The 16,866-nt window shown below is 49.9% G+C and overlaps 2 protein-coding genes and 1 non-coding gene across 3 annotated transcripts; 2 read left to right on the forward strand and 1 right to left on the reverse strand.

The window, feature by feature from the left end:
• The first annotated feature begins 3,402 nt into the window (after positions 1 to 3,402).
• Positions 3,403 to 5,760, forward strand: RPL10 (ribosomal protein L10). Its single transcript, XM_031944453.1, has 6 exons — positions 3,403 to 3,605; positions 4,012 to 4,070; positions 4,240 to 4,347; positions 4,453 to 4,591; positions 5,184 to 5,346; positions 5,545 to 5,760. Exons 1-6 carry the CDS (start codon positions 3,583 to 3,585, stop codon positions 5,695 to 5,697), a joined length of 645 nt encoding a protein of 214 aa, XP_031800313.1. The 5' UTR covers positions 3,403 to 3,582; the 3' UTR covers positions 5,698 to 5,760.
• Positions 4,958 to 5,090, forward strand: LOC111721573. The gene has a single exon (XR_002770690.1). It is a non-coding gene; the product is annotated as a small nucleolar RNA SNORA70 (small nucleolar RNA).
• LOC100924864 (deoxyribonuclease-1) lies at positions 5,655 to 16,353 on the reverse strand. Its single transcript, XM_012553153.3, has 8 exons — positions 16,114 to 16,353; positions 14,571 to 14,659; positions 14,178 to 14,264; positions 13,961 to 14,073; positions 8,680 to 8,792; positions 8,230 to 8,387; positions 6,241 to 6,337; positions 5,655 to 6,152 (listed from the first exon to the last, which is right to left on the reverse strand). Exons 1-8 carry the CDS (start codon positions 16,318 to 16,320, stop codon positions 6,081 to 6,083), a joined length of 936 nt encoding a protein of 311 aa, XP_012408607.1. The 5' UTR covers positions 16,321 to 16,353; the 3' UTR covers positions 5,655 to 6,080.
• Between the last annotated feature and the right edge of the window lie 513 nt (positions 16,354 to 16,866).

The raw sequence follows: 16,866 nt of genomic DNA on the forward strand, positions 1-16,866 counted from the left end.
GCACAATCTCTCCCTCTCAAATAAAATATTAAAAACTCTTTATCTTGCCTCAATTTCTCTGGCATTCTACTAGCATGTTCTAGTGAAAATGACATCCTAGAATACTATATTCCAAAAGGCAGAAAATACTAGGCTCACGACCAAAAATAACCTACAAAGCTAAATATAATCCCACAAGGAAGGAAAAAAACAGAGTTTTATGGAAGATAAGTTGTTCATGCCTTTCTGATGAAAAGACCAGAACTGAATTAGGAACTTTGAAATGCAAAGATGACTGGAGAAAACCTCAAATGATAAATTTATTTGCACAACTGGAAGGAGGTATATGATGGCGAGATGCTAACATTGTAATAATGAAAGAAGTTGTGCTTAATGTTTCACAATGAGATCTCCACACAAAAAGTCCATATATACATAGCACATGGTTCATTGTAAATTTTACTGATATAAAAGAAGCAGCGCACATGACTTACAACAATAATAAAATATACATCTTTGTTGTGAATGTTCTATAATCAAGAGAGTCTCCCATAATGCTCTTATTGTTTTTTGCTGAATTTTTATATCCATAGTCAACCTGTGGCTGTCATTCAACAATGATCGGATTCTTGGACAAAATGACTAACATAGAAATGGTTTATACGATTGTACCTAACCTATATATGATTGTTTACCGTCTCAGGGAGAGGGGAAGAGAGAGGAGAAGGGAGGGATAAAAATTGGAACTCAGAACTTAAAAAAAAAAATGTTTACAAATTGTTTTAACATGTAATTGAGAGACGTGAAAGAGAAGAAAGTTTCTTCAGTGTAGAGAACTCCCAGGAAGCTGGAGACTTTGGTAACTAGGATGTTCCCCTTCTCCTAAGATTAATCAAGGGTGCATTTAAGCTTGAAATGATGAGAAAACATAAGGTCCTGGCACAATTACTGGGGTATTGTGAACTTTACACAAGATTGAGGCTCCAGAAAATGACAACATGCTTCAGAGAATTAGATCCTAGAAAACAGAAAGCAGGTCACAGAACAATGCTTTTCATGATAACATATGGTTTTTAAGATATATAAGGAGCATGATTTCTCTCAATAAACAGCTGTCTCCTTATTTTCAACTACCACTAGCCTATCTGTGTTGTCCTGGCCCCAACACTTCATGTCTCATACGCACTCTTTCTTCCCTCAAATGTTCTCATCTTTTGTCAGTGCTTCATCCACTATGCCTGTTTCTGATGAATGTATGCAGTATTTAAAAATTAATGTAAAATAGATGTTTCCATTTCGTAAAAAACAAAACTATTGAGAGGTAACCACATATATAAGGATGAACCATTAAAAATACATTTTTAAAAAATAAAATGACTATGTTTGGCCCAGTTGGAAATGGGTATTGGGCACATTGATGATGGATTGAAGCTTAGACAAGTAGATTTGCATCTATGGATTTGAGAGCCATCTGAATAGAGAAAACAATTGTACTCTTGGGAGCTGATGAGGTCTTCTGATGAGGGTGGGAAGAGGGCCGTGGAGAGCCACACCTTTACTTTGGAAGTCAAACCCTGAGGAGGCTCATCCAGCAATGGATACTGAGAAGGAACAGCAAACTTGATAGGAGTTAAGTGGTTTCATTAAGATTAGCCCAGGACCACTCACTACTTATCTCAGATTTAAGTGGTCTCATTAGCAGGAGATCTGGACTTGATATTGCTGAAAATTGGCTCAGGACCACTCCCAGTAAATGGTCTCATTCCGCTGGAAATCTAGGCCTGGGGGCAGTAATCTCATTCAATTGAAACTTCAGTCTCAGATCTCCTTTAAAGGGCAACTTGGGGCTCATTTCTCGGCAGAGACCCCAAAGCAGGACCATGCCAAGCGGGAGGACCCCTGCCCACTGAGATGTTCTCTTCTCACATTAACTCCTTTATCTCTCTCTGCCAAGATTTTTCTGCTAGACCTTTACTTCTCTGTCAGGACCTTGCCACCCAGGAAGTCAGTCTCCTAGCAAAAGCTGACTCCTGCAGTGCCAATAAACGTTTTGGCCAGTCTGACTTTTCGGGGTTTGTGAATTCTGTCCCGTTGGACCTGCGGCCCCCGAGGGGATTCCCACAACTCTGCCTCATCAACCCGAATATTCAAATCCAGCCTCAGATGTTAGCAAGTTATCTAATCTCTACCTCATCTGTAAAATGGGCTAACTTTCGTGAGGTGCTTTTTAGAATAGTAGAGAAAACGCTCTTTCGCTCTCATTAGTGTTTTGGTTTTTGTTCTCAAGGGCCACTAAAATGCAGAAATTAGCAAAGTTAGCCAAGAGAAACCCACAGACGTTGTCAACATTTCTATGTCAACCAAGGAAAATCAGGAAAGGAAAGGACTTATTCATTAAATATCCCTTTACAAAAACCCTGGGAGGTTTTTACATCTCCCTCAGCTACTATTATTTCCCCCCACTTTCACAACTGAGGCAACTTGAATGGGACAGTAGAGGCCAAGCTTTTCGCTCCATCCACTGAGCAACTCGGCTGCCGACCCCCCCTTGTCTTCCTTAATCTAGTTTGATGAAAAGGCAAAGGCGGCCCTTGTCACCAAGGGCCACCCATCTGCAGTAACGCCGATTCCACCTCCCACCCCCAACACACCCCTCTTTGTTTTGGCCAGTTCGCCCCCACAATGAACCAGAGAAAACAAAGCGCAGAATGATAATTCATTACGGGGCCACCAACTTTCCAAAAGAGAATTTCCAAAAAATGATTTGGAAAGAAATGGCGAGGGCTAGAGGCGAGGTGCGGCGCTGGTCTCAAATAACCGGGCCATTTCATTGGTGCGGCCCAAGCGTATGCTAAAAAGGCCTTCCCAGAATTCCACCAAGCGAGGACGGATTAACGGACGCGGCCACCAAGAAGGGCCAGGGCGGCGGGGCTGCGAGCCGGCTGGAAGCACGCGCACGCGCAGATGCACACGCACCCCTGCACGGCAACCGCGCCCCCTCCTCGCGGCAGCCTCCCTCCCTCCCTCCACTCCTGCATCGGTGGCTGTCCCCCCGCCGGAGAATGACGCTGCCTCTTCCTGGAGCGCTCGGATTAGGCCAAACAGAGGAGCAGGAAAGGGAGACTGCAGTGAACTGAGATAAAAATCTCGAAAACTCCCTCCTTCCAATTTCTCCTGGCTGTGCTGGCAAAAGGGGCGAGGCTCCCGAGGAAGTGATTGACTATGCATGAAGGGGCGGGGCGGGGGTCCTTCGGACCGCTCCCTTAGGAAGACGCATGCGTATAACATCGCTCGACCGCGCGTGCAGGCTCTGTAGCCCAGCGTCTCTATGGTCAAACGGAAGTTCCAGAGCGTCAGCACGCCCGGACCCGGGAACTCTATGGTCGAAGGGAGGGGAGCGGAGGCGGGCGTGCTATAAAATGCGCGCGCAGCGGTTGCGGCGTCCCTTTTCCGGCGAGGTGAGTGCTGTGGCTGAGTTCTCCCCGTCTCAGTGACTGGGCCCCGGCCCAGCCTCGCGCTCCGCTTCAGGCCCCGTTCCGGGTCCTAACAGACGCCTTTGTTTCCCTTCTCTTCTTGCAGACAGTCCCTGCTGGCGCCGGCGCCATGGGCCGACGTCCCGCCCGCTGGTAAGAGGCCGGGGAATGGCCCCCCCACGCCTAGGCCCGTGTGCCACGCTGGGGGAGGCTGCGGCCGCGGCCTAGGCCTGGCCGAACGGTCTGGTGGCTCCGCGGGGGGGGGGGGGGGGGGGCGCGGGCGCGTGGCTCAGGAGCGGCGAGCAACCGAGGGGCCGCCATACTGCATGCTCGGGTGCCCGCGTTCCGATCCGGTTTTTCCCCTCCTCCCCCCAGCGGCCGCCATGGGCCTTTCGAAAGGCCGGGAAGTCGCTAATGGCGCCTGTCAGCCGCTCTTCCCCGGGTCGCCTTGACCGTTTTAGTCTTTAGTTAACAAGCTGGAAGATCTCAATTAGACCAAAAAACGTAGGTCTGACAGTTCTCACGGTCCAGCCAGACTGAGTTGTTTTTGTCCTTTTAGTTATAGGTACTGTAAAAATAAGCCATACCCGAAGTCACGTTTCTGCAGGGGAGTTCCTGGTAAGTGTGGACACTTTTCCAAGGGAAGGGGAGGGAAGCACTTCTATTAAGGCTATCCCAAATTGGCTTTCCTTAACTGCTGTCCTCAGTACAATTGGCAATTGACTAACCTAAGTAACAGCTTCTGAGACTGGTATACAGCTTTGTGACTGTTAACTTTTTCATACAGATGCCAAGATAAGAATCTTTGACCTTGGCAGAAAGAAAGCAAAAGTGGATGAATTTCCATTGTGTGGTCATATGGTGTCAGATGAATATGAACAGCTGTCATCAGAAGGTAATGAAAAAGCTGCCATAAATATCCCCCCCTTTTTTTTTTCTTTGTTAAGCTTTTGTGACTTGGTCAAAATAAAACCCTTAAATTGTTTCCTGGCTTCCTCAGCCTTAGAAGCCGCTCGGATCTGTGCCAACAAGTACATGGTGAAGAGCTGTGGCAAAGATGGCTTTCATATTCGTGTGAGGCTACATCCTTTCCATGTTATTCGAATCAACAAGATGTTATCATGTGCTGGGGCTGATAGGTAAGAAGAGTTTTCTTCTAGAATAAGTATTGGACTGTAGTAATATGTAAGTATCCCATTCCATCTTCCCACGGTGCCATCTAGCAGAGAATATGCTAATTGTAGAGTTCTAAGTAGTCCATGTATTGGCCCTTATTTCTCCAAATCGGGTAAGAGGAGCTCCTTTCAACCTGACATTTTGATAGAAGGGAATAAACCAGCATAACTACGTAGTTGTACGCTACCATACTTAAATTGTCCATTCCCTTGGCTTACCGAGGCATCCACATGATCTGTAGCTATAAGCTTGGAAGCATGAGCATTAATGCCCTCCTTTGGGCACATATTGTATCTGGGGGAAAGGGGTAGTTCCTACCCTACCCTCTTCTGCAACCAATTAAGCCGACTAACCCGATTCTCAGTGTTGGGCTGGTGTGCAATGGTTGCAAACAGCATTTCCTTGGTTGTGTTTGTACCTTGTTCTCAATACAAGGTATTCTAAGGGACCTTGGAGACATTTTTGTCTTGGGTTAAACTAACAGCTAAGAAGTAAACTGTCCAAATTACAGAATTTGAAATGGTGACGTCTTAATTCTTTTTACTACCTTCCTAGGCTCCAGACTGGCATGCGGGGTGCCTTTGGGAAGCCCCAGGGCACCGTTGCCCGTGTACACATTGGCCAAGTTATAATGTCAATTCGAACCAAGGTCCAGAATAAAGAACATGTGATTGAAGCTCTGCGTAGGGCCAAGTTCAAGTTCCCTGGCCGACAGAAGGTACCACCCTTATTCTCTTTTCTTCAATTTCCCAGGCTTACAGATTACCCCCAAGTGGAAGAAAGCTGTGTATTCCTGCCTCTAATAGTTTTAAACTGACCCTGAGTAGCAAATTTTCCCTTCCTGTGTGCATTTAAGAGCAATGCTTTAATCCTGATGGATGGGGCAAGGCTGACTTATTTCTTTACCTTCTTATAGATCCACATCTCCAAGAAGTGGGGGTTCACCAAGTTCAATGCTGATGAATTTGAGGATATGATAGCTGAGAAACGGCTCATTCCTGATGGCTGTGGGGTTAAGTATATCCCCAGCCGAGGCCCCTTGGACAAATGGAGGGCACTCCACTCCTGAGGTGTGTGTGCTGTGACATCAACCTTGTGCAGGCATAAATAAACCTAGACTGTTCCTACTCAGTGACCTGTGTGTTACCTTCTCGCTGCATTAGTTGTTTTCGTGGCTTGTCTAATGTTGGGGAAAAAGGTTAAAGGCTGACCATAATCTCAGGATGGAGGTGTAGGGTAACAAATTTCCTGTATGTAGGTTATTTGAGTCTTGGGTATTAAGCACCATGAAAATACAAACCCCTCTTGGAGTTGGACACTGAAAAGAAAGAAAAATCAATCTTTGGTTGTAGCAGCCCTTGCATTTTAGTACAAAATTCTGGTCAATTGACTTCTGCCAGGTCCACAGCAGAAGTGAACTGGGGGCTTCTGGAGCAGCCTGGTAGGTTCCTCTCAAAGCTCTTGGTGTCCTTGAGTTGGATACAGGCATACCTCAACAGGGTAATGGTCGCTGACCTGTAGTGCCTGGAATAGGCAACAGGGTTACTAGTTGAACCCAACCTGCTGCCCTATGACCTTTGGGCTGCCTCCCCTCCCATTGGGCAAGGCTTACCTCCTCCTCTGACATACCCAGCTCCTCTTGGAAGTTGAAGGTTTTGGCTGAGCCGGGTACAATTGCCTGGAGCAGGGCATTCCCGTGTACTATAATTCTACAGACATGAAGAAATGGTGCCCATTGAGGCCTGCAGGTCCCAGGTTGAACTCGAGACCCCTTTCTTCTGCATTAGAGGGAAATATGGGAATGGTTTCTATCCCAGCTTTTCTTTAGGTCCCAAAGAGGAGAGCCCTTGCCAGAAACACCATGGGATATTTGACTGGCAATGCCCTAGATGTTCTCAAGGCCCTTTCAAAAAGAAGCTCGCTTCTTGGCAGGTGCCACTGAAACGCTAGTGAGATGGGATAACCTTTTTTTACAGAGTAGGACATTAATAACCTTGCTTGAGGTTATCTAGCAAGTGGCCCCGAATTGTGCTTGGTTGAAACTTTGCCAATCAAGGATTTTTGTTTCTCTTCCCTCCCATTGCTCAGTCTGGCACACCATCCCCAGAACTTTCCTTTTTTCTGGAGCCTTATCACAAGAAACGAGAAGGTTCAGTCCCTGCCCCCTAATTCTGTACCCAGTATTGGAATGTTGAAATGTAATCAGAAAACTGGTATGCATCCCGAGGAAGCCTGAACTATTAACATTCACAGCAGAGCAAACCAGTTACACAATTGGGAGAAAACAAAAACAACCTTAATCTTTCCCAAGTCGATCCACAGCTGGCAGAGGTGGTGATCCATATCCCATTCCTGTTCCCTGAACAGACTTCTGAGCTCAACCTCCTTGTCTGTCAAATGCAGAGGTTGGACTAGACAGCCTTTGCTTAAAGGCTTCCATAGGAGTGTAATCACAGAATCAGAATTGGGGGGTTGGCAGAGACTTTGGGAATGGGCCACTGTGCCCCATTGCCCCTGTCCCCCGAGGCAAATCCTTACCCAGGACAGCTCTAGGAAGGACTGCAGTGCTAAGTAGCAAACCACTCAGGTATCATGGCCAAAAAGGTCCAAATGGAGTCACCATAGGGGATGAGACTTGGGAAGCCCTGTATTCAGGGCTTCCATATGTGTTCCATACTTTCTCTGCTATGGATGTTGCGGGATGCGTGTTCAGATTTGCTCAGGAAATCTTTACCAGCTCTTTGTGCTTCTTGAATACCATGATAGGGTGTGAGGGAAGAGGCAGAAATATGTCAAGAGATGAAGTGTCTTGTGGGACAGCCAGGAGTCCAGGGTCAGTGGGCCCAAGTACCTGCTGTCAGAGGAAAGTGGGAGGGGGCTAGCTTGGAAGTGATAGGGAGCCATCAGCTAGGAGGGGATTAACATGTTAAGATCTGATTTTGGAAAATCACTTTGACTAAATGGAGGATGGGTTAGTGGGGAGTGGCTGGAGACTGGCAGGACAGCTTCCCAGACCAGCAGCTAGTAGCCAGGCCCCAGGTGATGAGGTCCACCCCAGAGTAGTGGCAGTGTCAGGAGAGAATGGAGGTGACATCCATGGGCCTTATTGGTTTGGGGGGGTGGGTTAGTGAGGTCAGGATGATTTCTGGGTTGTGAGCCTGAGAAATGTTGGTGACCTCGATGGTCCTGGGGTTGGGGAAAATAGCTTTCGTTTTGGACATGAGTGGCGTGGCAGCAGAGAGATAGTGATGAACTCCTTGTGAGCTGAGGAGATGATTTAAATGGTGGAGAGGGAGGGCCAAATCTCTCCAAGCTTAACAGCCAGGTCATGGTGGCTTGGCTGTTGTGTAGGAGAGGTTGTGCTCAGTTTAGGGACTAGTTCCCAAGTCAGAAAGATCTGGAAGAACACTCGCACCTGGGGGGTCCTAAGCACAGGTGGGGAAGGTCTGTGGCCCCATGGTGCTCTACAGGACCCACAAGGAGTTGGGCTTTGATAGCAGATAGTGTTCTCAACATGGAGGAAGCTGTCTTCCAGATTACTGGGGGGTGGAGGGTAGAGGGGGATGTGCAGACACCCACACAGACCGACGGTACCTCCCACCTGTCATAGGCGCAGTGGGTCCTGGTGCTGACCGTGGTGTCGGCCTGGTCCCCAATGAGCCAGTGGAAATCTGGATGACTCCACAGGCGGATGCCCAGCCAGGCCCCAGAAGGCACAAATGTGCAGCCTGCATTGAGATCACCAAGCAGCATGACATCCTGGTGGGGAGAGGAGTGTGAAGGACACTGATGGAGGCTTCACCAATTCATCAATGCCATGGGTTTACCCAAGTCCTTTGAGCTCTTGAGGCTTGAGGCTTACTCTCCTGATCTGGAAGCTCCGTCCTAATGCTTGCTGACCAAGGAATAAAACCCTACCCTGGGACATGTGCACACGCAGGCCTTCTGGGGTGTGTCTAGATGTGACTGGCGGGAGACTTCCCAAAAGGGATTTAGGGGACTGTAGCTGGTCGGCCAGGAACCTGGGCTTCGGCACCCTCTGCCCTCTTACTTTCACATTCCAGTGCCGTTTCACGTCCTGGACAACTCTGTAGAGTTGGTCAATCTCCCAGGGTGCATTTCGGGGGCAGGCGTGGTGAGATATTAGCACCAAGTTGCAGATGTCTGGGAGAAAGGACAGATGTTAGCAGGAGGGCTTTCTGTACTGTTCTGCTCCCCTTCAGACCCCTTCTGGGAGGCCCACTAGCCAGTTGCACAAACATTGCTTTTTTCCTAATTTCAACTTGCCCCCTCTGAGGAGCCTGTTGTCCATATTTTCCAAGTCTCCCGTTCCAGCCACTGGGACCTGTTCCCCGTGGGACCCTCACTGTTTCCCTTTAGTTCTTCCCTTCCACAGAAGTGCATTCTGCCTGAAGCCTGGAGCGGGCCCTTTCTCTTCCTCTTGCCATTAAGGCTGAGTGGCCAGAGAAGAAAGATCACTGGATTTTTGCCCTTAAATACTGCCTCAGCCACCTCTGCCTCCGTTTCTTTATCTGTAAAGTTGGGAGGAAGAGAAGGGGAAGTCCCTTCCAGCTCCAGATCCCTATTCCTAAGTTCTCAAGTGTGATTTTGGGCATCCCCTTGGGGTCATCATTGCCTTCTGCAAAATGAGGTACTTGGACCTTTGAAGTCTTCCAGATGACCTTATGACCCATTTCCGGGAGTTTCCTTAATTAACCCCATGCCATTGGTCCCATCCCTTCACATCTCTCCCATTCATTCTCATGTTTAATGTCTCATTTTCTAAGTTTCTACCAATATACTGTCTTCCTAACAAGTTCAAATTGGTGACTCCCCCCACCCCCTGAAAAGTCCTGATTTAATAATCAGTGTTGACACACCACTGAGTGCCCCCTCCCCCATTCCACTCCCCTAGATCTGCTTTCTAGCATCATTTTTTCTGCTCCCTAAGGGAGCTTCTGCTCCCTTAGTCTGATATCAGTAAGTCATCAGAGAACCGGAAATTTGCCATGGTGTGAGAATAAAGCCGGAAACATTGCCGTATTTTAATGACTGTGAGCCCTATTTCTTATATTATCCCTTCAGGGCTTCTCTGCCTAGGATCCCCAAAGTCTGGAGAGATTTCAAGGAGTCTGGGAATTTGAATGGGGGAAAACATACATTTTATTTTCACTAATAACTGACTAAAATTGAAGGTGACCCCCTTGGTGAGACGGTTCAACTCCACATTAGTGTCTTCTCTGGAGGCTCCCCCCCCCAATATCCCCAATTACATCAGGCTAGGCTTCAGCTTTTCCCTTGGATCCCTCCCACCATTTGCCACCTTCACACTTGCATGCTAAAAAAAACTTTTTTAGTTTTTAGAGTCTGGTACAAATTGGTGTGGGCCCTCACTGCTGCTAGGCAAATCCTACCCCGTGCCGCCCCATTCCCTCCCAACAGATCGCCCCTTTATCATCCCAACACTTTGTTTTCAATCTCACCCTGTGGCTCGTTCCCAGCGGCCTACTAACGTGAGTATGTCTCCCCTCATCTGGAAAAAACCTCACCTGATCCCTTCATCCTCTCTATTTTACAAACTACGGAAATATTTTTTTCTGCCCTTTGTAACTAAACTTGAAAAGGCCCCTACACTAGGTGCTCTCACTCTTGTCTCACAAGGCAGCTTTTGACATCATTCTACTGAAACTGCCCTCTCCAAAGTTAGTCACTAAATCCAATGGCCTTTTCTCCATCGGCCTTGACCTCTTTGCAGCCTTGAAAACTGCTCCTTGCTCTCTCCCTGATCCTCTCTTCTCTGTAGGACACCCTCTCTCCCCTGGTTCTCTGCCCCCTTTGGCTTCTGTCTGCATTGCTAAATGCTCATGCCTTCTAACGGGGTCCCTCAAGGACTCTGTCCCGGCCGACTCCCCTCTACGCTATTTCACTGGCTGATCTCGCCGGGTCTCATGGATTCTTCTTAGCACTTTTCCTGCCCCACATTCTACTGACCTAAGTTGATCGCCTTTCAGACGTTTCAGACTGGATGGCCAGTAGACCTCTGAAACTCAACATGTCTACAGCTGAACTCGTTATCTCTTCTCTAAATCATCCCCCGCTTCCCTCATCCTCCTGGTCCCTCAGGCTCCCAACGCAAGAGTCATCCTGAACTCACTCTTTTCACCTTCCACACCCAAACCGTGGCCAAGGCCCGTCCATCTCATCTCTACATCTCGATACGTCCCCATTCTCGCCTCTGACACTGCCCCCATCCTAGGACAGACTCCTACATCCAGGTACATCACCCGATACAGGAATTATTGCACTAGCTGCTAGTGGCTCTGACTTCCACGAGTCTCCTCACTCCAGTCCATCCTCCTTTTGGCCAGATATATGTCCCATCACCTTACTCCCCTGTACAGTAAACTCCAGTGGGTTTTTTTAAATTTACTCCAGGAGCAAATACAAAGTGCTGTGTTTGACATTCACGGCCCTTCCCCACCTGGCCTCCTCCTACCTCTCCAGTCTTGCAGCCTGTCCCCTCACATGGACTCCGATCCAGATCTTGACCTCCCGGTCAGTCCATGAGCATGGCCATCTCTTGGCTCTGGGCAGTTTCTCTGCAGTTTGCCCTGCTCCCTCCTTGGCTCTGACCCCTAGTCTTGGCTTCCTTTAACTCCAACTAAAACCTCACCTACAGAAAGTTTTCCCCAACTTAATTCCAGTGTCTTCCTTCTGCTAATGATCTATTTAATATATATCTCATTTGTCCCTAGTTGTTTGTTTGCTCATCATCTCTGCCATTAGATTAGAGTTTACAAACTCTTGGGGGGGGTGGCCTTTTCTCCTTTTGCACCCCCAGCGTTGTGCCCGGTACCTGGCACGTAAGTTATTCTGAGGATGATTGGTTTCATCGGACTGACTGCCGAAGGGATCCGATGCAAAAGGTCAGATCTCCCTCCCCCCCCCACCCCCGGATCCATTCAGAATTCAGTTCGGTGGGTTTCCTTCTGACCTGCGGATTCCCCCTCATACAGCTCGGAGGATCTGCAGTGGGGGCAGAGGGGGCTAATTAACAAAGGGCATCAGATCCAGGTGGCGTCCCTCTGAGTTGCGCCCTCGGCTTCCCTCCCACCCCCCCACTGTACAGAGCACTCTTGCCAAGGCCACAAACCAGCTCTTACATGCGATGTTTTCTTTTCAGTCCTCTCCTCTGTCTGCCCTTGTTTGTGGCTTCTCCCGTCCCCCAGAGCCCAGCTTCTTAAACCCCCGTACCAACTGAATGTGGGGATTGCACAGTTGGCATTATCGGTCAATGTTCTATTTGTATACACTGTATCACACCCAGGGTTATGGGCAAAAAAAGAGCGCACTTTTCTCTGTCTCTATCTGTCCCCCTCTCTCAGTGTGTTTCTGTGTCTCTTTGTCCCCCTCTTGTGTCTCTGTGTCTGTCTCTCGCTGTATCTTTGTCTCTTGCTCTCTCTATTCCCCTCTCTGTTTGTCTCTGTCTCTGTCTCCCTCTCTGTGTGTCTCTATCTCTGTCTCTGTCCCCCTGTATCTCTGTCTCTTGCTCTCTCTGTGTCTCTGTGTGTAGAGACACACTTGCTGTGTCTCTTTCTCTTTCTCTTCCTCCCTCTGTCTCTTTCTCTCTCAGTGTGTCTCTTGCTCTGTCTCTGTGTCTCTCTCTTGCTCTGTCTCTCAGTGTGTATGTCTCTCTGTGTGTCATTTTCTTGCTCTGTCTTTCTCTCAGTGTGTATGTCTCTGTCTCTTGCTCTCTACGTTTCTTTCAGTGTGTAGAGAGACACTGGCTCTTTCTTTTGCTCCCTCTGTCTCTGTCTGTGTTTCTCAGTGTCTCTCTTGCCTCTCTGTCTCTGTGTCTCTCAGTGTATCTCTTGCTCTGTCTTTCTCTTGCTCTCTCCCTCTCTGTCTCTCTCTTTCTTTCTCTGTCTCTGTCTCTCCCTCTGTCTCTCTTTCTCTCTTGCTCTGTGTTTACACCCAGGGTTATGGGCAAAAAAAGAGCCTTTTCTTTCTTTGTCTCTCTCTCTCCCTCTATCTCTGTGTCTCTCTCTGTTTCTCTCTTGCTCTGTCTCTCCCTCTGTCTCTATCTCTTGCTCTCTCTGTTTGTATGTCTCTCTATCTCTTGCTCTCTGTCTCTCAGTGTGTCTCTTTTTTGCTGTTTCTCTCTTGCTCTCTGTTTCTCTCTGTCCCCTCTCTCGGTGTGTCTCCGTCTCTGTCTTCCTCTGTCTCTCTTTCCCTTGGTGATCTCATGTCTTCCCAGGATTTCAGGTGTCATTTTTACACAGATGGCTCTCAGATATCTCACTCCACGTCCTCCTCTCCCCACCCCCGCTCCCGGAAGCTGGATCCCCAGCCCAGAGTGCCCTGGTGCTTTCAGGGCCCCGCTACCGGGAGATGTCGCTGGCAGGACCACTTCCTGAATTATCAGTCCCCAACTTGGCGCCCGAAGGGCTTCCTGCCCAGGTTCCCTGCCTCTGGGTTCTCCCTTTTCTGAGAACTGACGTACAGATACGCTTGCATCCCTGCCCTGATCAGAACATCGGCGCAGAAGAAACTACATCACATCCTCCCTTCTCCCCGTTGTCCGTCATGGGCCTCCAGGGGCCGCCTTCCCCAGTTGTTCAGTGACTTCCTTTGGGGGGCTCTGTATCCCAGCCCGGCTGACTCTCCCTGCTCTGCTGCTATCCTCTCCCCTGTCAATCTGGCTCCTGTGTCCCAGTTGACCTTGCACATCCCTGGGTGGTGAAATCTCCCTCCTCGTCTTGGTGCAGACACCGCCTGCTCCAAATGCTCTCCCCGAGTCCCCTCTCCCTTGAGGACTCCCCGTCCTCCATGTCCCGGACGTCTGTTTGACTGTTTCTTCGGTCTTGCCCTGTGATTTCAGGCACGTACATAACTTGTGGTGTGATGATGCCCCTCACCAGTGCTGCTGACAGCTGCCTTATAACTTTCTGCTTCAGAGATAGCTCCTTAGAGGGCCCTTGGAAGTTACTGATTCAATTGTCTTACTTGCAGAGGAAGGAGCCTGGGCCCAGGGTCCTTTGCAAGTGGCAAATATTAGATAGGAAACTACATTGTCCGAATCCCAAGCTGTGATGTCAGAGAATTGCCCGGGCCCTAGATTTTCTCTCTCCGAGTCTGATTTAAATAAGTAGGAAAACGAAGTTTCTGAGAGGTTGCCTGGCTTGTCCAGTTTCCCACTTCCCCTAAGTGAGTGGACTGGGTGCTTTCCCAGGCTGTCAGTCGCCCCATGTGCCTTTTGAGAATCTTAGACAGTGGATAATAGACACTGAGGTGGGGCAGAGCGGGGGGCAGGCGGGAGGAAGAGCAGATACCTGAGTTTGGCCAGCTGAAACGGGCGACGAAGGGTCCCCGCAGGAAGGATTCTGCCTGCCCCGGCTCAGCCTCTGGGACTTGGTACGAATCCATGATGGAAACCACATCTGCTCTGAAGGGAAGGCAAACGTGGGGGGACGAGGCTCCAGGCTCTGTGGCCCTCTCCAGTGTTAGGCCCCCCTTTTTCTCGGGCAGGAGCACAGAGGTCTCTAATACCTGTAGACAAAAACGTTCTGCTCCTTGTAGCTTCCCAGGCCCAGACGCCGACTTCCCAGGGCCTCGTATCTGTGGCCACGGTCGGCCCTGTTCTGAGACACCAGGATTTTGAGGAAGCGTTCCCATCCCCGCGCATAGACCCCAGCCTGCCCCTTTCCTTCCGGGCCCCTCCCCTCTGCCCCGACTGGGACCACATCAGCTCTGTTCCCATCTGCCCTCTTTCCTGAGCTTTAGGCAACCTCTGGGAAAACAAGGGGATGTCAGAGCTAGTAGTGACCACCCAGCTCACTTGAAGTGGAGGACGCTAAGATCCAGAGAGAGGAAGGGGTTTGCTGAAGGTCACCCAGAGGCAGGATTCAGCTCCAGATCCACCCCCCCCCCATACCCCTGCACCTGTTGAGTTCCTGGAGGAGAAGTGACATGGCTGTGCCTTTGATATCACGGACCTCCTGCACCAGACAGATGTCACATCGGGAAAGGACCTGTGGCAGGGAAAGGGAGATGGCGTGGGGCGGACTTGAGGGGCTCCTGGGCTGGTGCCCTCTGGGAGGGCACTTGTCCTATTAGCCATCCCTTGTGGAAGTGAAGGGCAGCCTGGGAGGAGGGGTGATATGTGTAAAGGGCAGGGCTGACCACCCCTACCTGCCTCTGTCCTAAGCTAGAATCTTGAGAGAGTTATCTGAGGCTCGGGTGAAGCGGCTTGGCCGAGATCACACGGATGGTAAGTGTAAGAGGCCAGACTTGGTTCCAGGCCTTCCTAACTCCGAGGCTCTCTATCTACTACACTGGTGGCCCCCAGGGGCTGTACATTGACAGTTTTCAAATGGGACGCTTTTATTTATCTAAGACTCCCTACCTTGGAAGGGTATTGATCATCCTAATAGTAAGAGTCCCAGACCAATGGACTTTGGACATAGGTTACGTTCATTTTGTTGAGTGTTTCCCAATCCCATTTGGGTCTGGTTCAGATAGAACTTGGGTGTGTCACGTGCTGCTGGCAGCAGCATCACCCTCTGTTGCCTTCTCCCAAGATTTGCTGGGTCGTTGGCCCCTGGCTAAGTAAGCCTGAGGAAGTCTTTGGGCCTCCACTCAAAAGCATGCGTTTCAATGCATAAAATAAGAGGATCGCAAAAGAAACTCATTATACTGAAACACAGCCATCCACAAAATGTTAACAACGTCCAGGGACCCCGGCTGAGGACCACAAGGGCCCGTTGGTGGATGGGCAACGTCCAGGAACCCCGGCTGAGGACCACAAGAGCCCGTTGGTGAATGGACATCTTCCTTTTGGAGAGGAAACCTCAAAAGAAGAAGTTCAGTGATAGGGAGCCAGCAGGGGAGGGAAAGGAAGCAGGATGGGCTGGGTCAGGCACAGAAGACACAGCCCCAGGAAGAGGGGACTTGAGTCCATCCCAACTGAATTCCCAGGGAACCCGAGATGCCTCTGGAATGAGGGCCGCCCATGCCTCAGGGTCTGGAAGAGAGATGCCCAGCTCATCCAGAGCAAACCATTGGGCTCTGGGGTCAACTCTGGGGACTGTTGATCCCTTGGGAAACCAAAGCCGTCCGTGCCGGAGGAACATCTGTTTGTGTAGCTACTGCAAACAGCCCCAAATGGTTCCTTCGACCAAATTTTAAAGGCAAATGCAATTGGAGGGTAGAGGGAGGGAGACTGAGGACCCGGGACACAGCTAGTCCATTCTGCTGGAGGGAAAGGGACAGGGAATTTACCCAAGGTAATGCACACAGCACCTGGGAGATTTGTTCTTTTTGCTTACTTGCAATTATTAACGCACTGCTGAACGCACTAAGTTTTGGCTCACTGAGACAGAATCTTAATGGCCCCAGCCTGGGTATGGTTTTCTTCTGGGAACCCTTGATCTGAGGAAACGGGGTGGGGGACAGGCTGGGGCAAGGGGAGACTCCCGTTTCTCACCTTGACCAGCACACTCATGACCTCGGGCCGGTTGGCCTTGGCCTCCCCAAAGCTCTGGATATTGAAGGCGCAGATCCTCAGGGTACCACATGACACCAGATGGAGTTGCCCACTCAGCAGGAGAAGCAAGAAGACAGGTGCCCTCAGAAGATGCCTTGAGCCAGCGATGACCCTGGAAAAGAGAGGGAGAGAAGTCCTAAAGGGCATCGGTGCCAAGAACTTGCCCCTGTACCCTTTGAGCCAGCTGTGAAAATTACCAAGAGTGGCCACCAGCTAAGAATCAGCAGCACGCCAACCAGTGGTAGGAGAGTTCCAGCAAAGGGAGGCAGATGCCGGCCCCCACTGGGGTGGCGACACCCACCCCCGGGGTGGCCCGAGGCAGTGTGCTGAGCTGGCTACGACTGGAAGGTCCGATTTTGTGCCGCTCTGCTCCCCTGGCCCCGGCCTCCCTTTGAAAAACCGCTGAGCAAGGGGAGGGAAGCCCTTAGGGAAGCAGCGGAGAGGACAGGGCCGGGGGGAGAACCGTTTAAAACAGCCAGGAAAATCTGAGCTCTTCTGAGGAAGAAGAGCTTGTTACACTAGCCCAAATCACTTGCCATGAAAAGTGTGTAATAGCATCCTGGGAACTCTCCTAGGCACGTCTGCTCCTCCAAATGTAAAGGCAGCATTGGGGGAGGGGGGGCTACTGGACCCTGCCCTCTCACCCTATGCCTCCCCCCCCCAGCAACATAGAGGAGACCTGCACCATCCTTT

Source organism: Sarcophilus harrisii, chromosome X (genome assembly GCF_902635505.1).
Source record: "Sarcophilus harrisii chromosome X, mSarHar1.11, whole genome shotgun sequence".
In the NCBI taxonomy this organism is placed as follows: domain Eukaryota; kingdom Metazoa; phylum Chordata; class Mammalia; order Dasyuromorphia; family Dasyuridae; genus Sarcophilus; species Sarcophilus harrisii.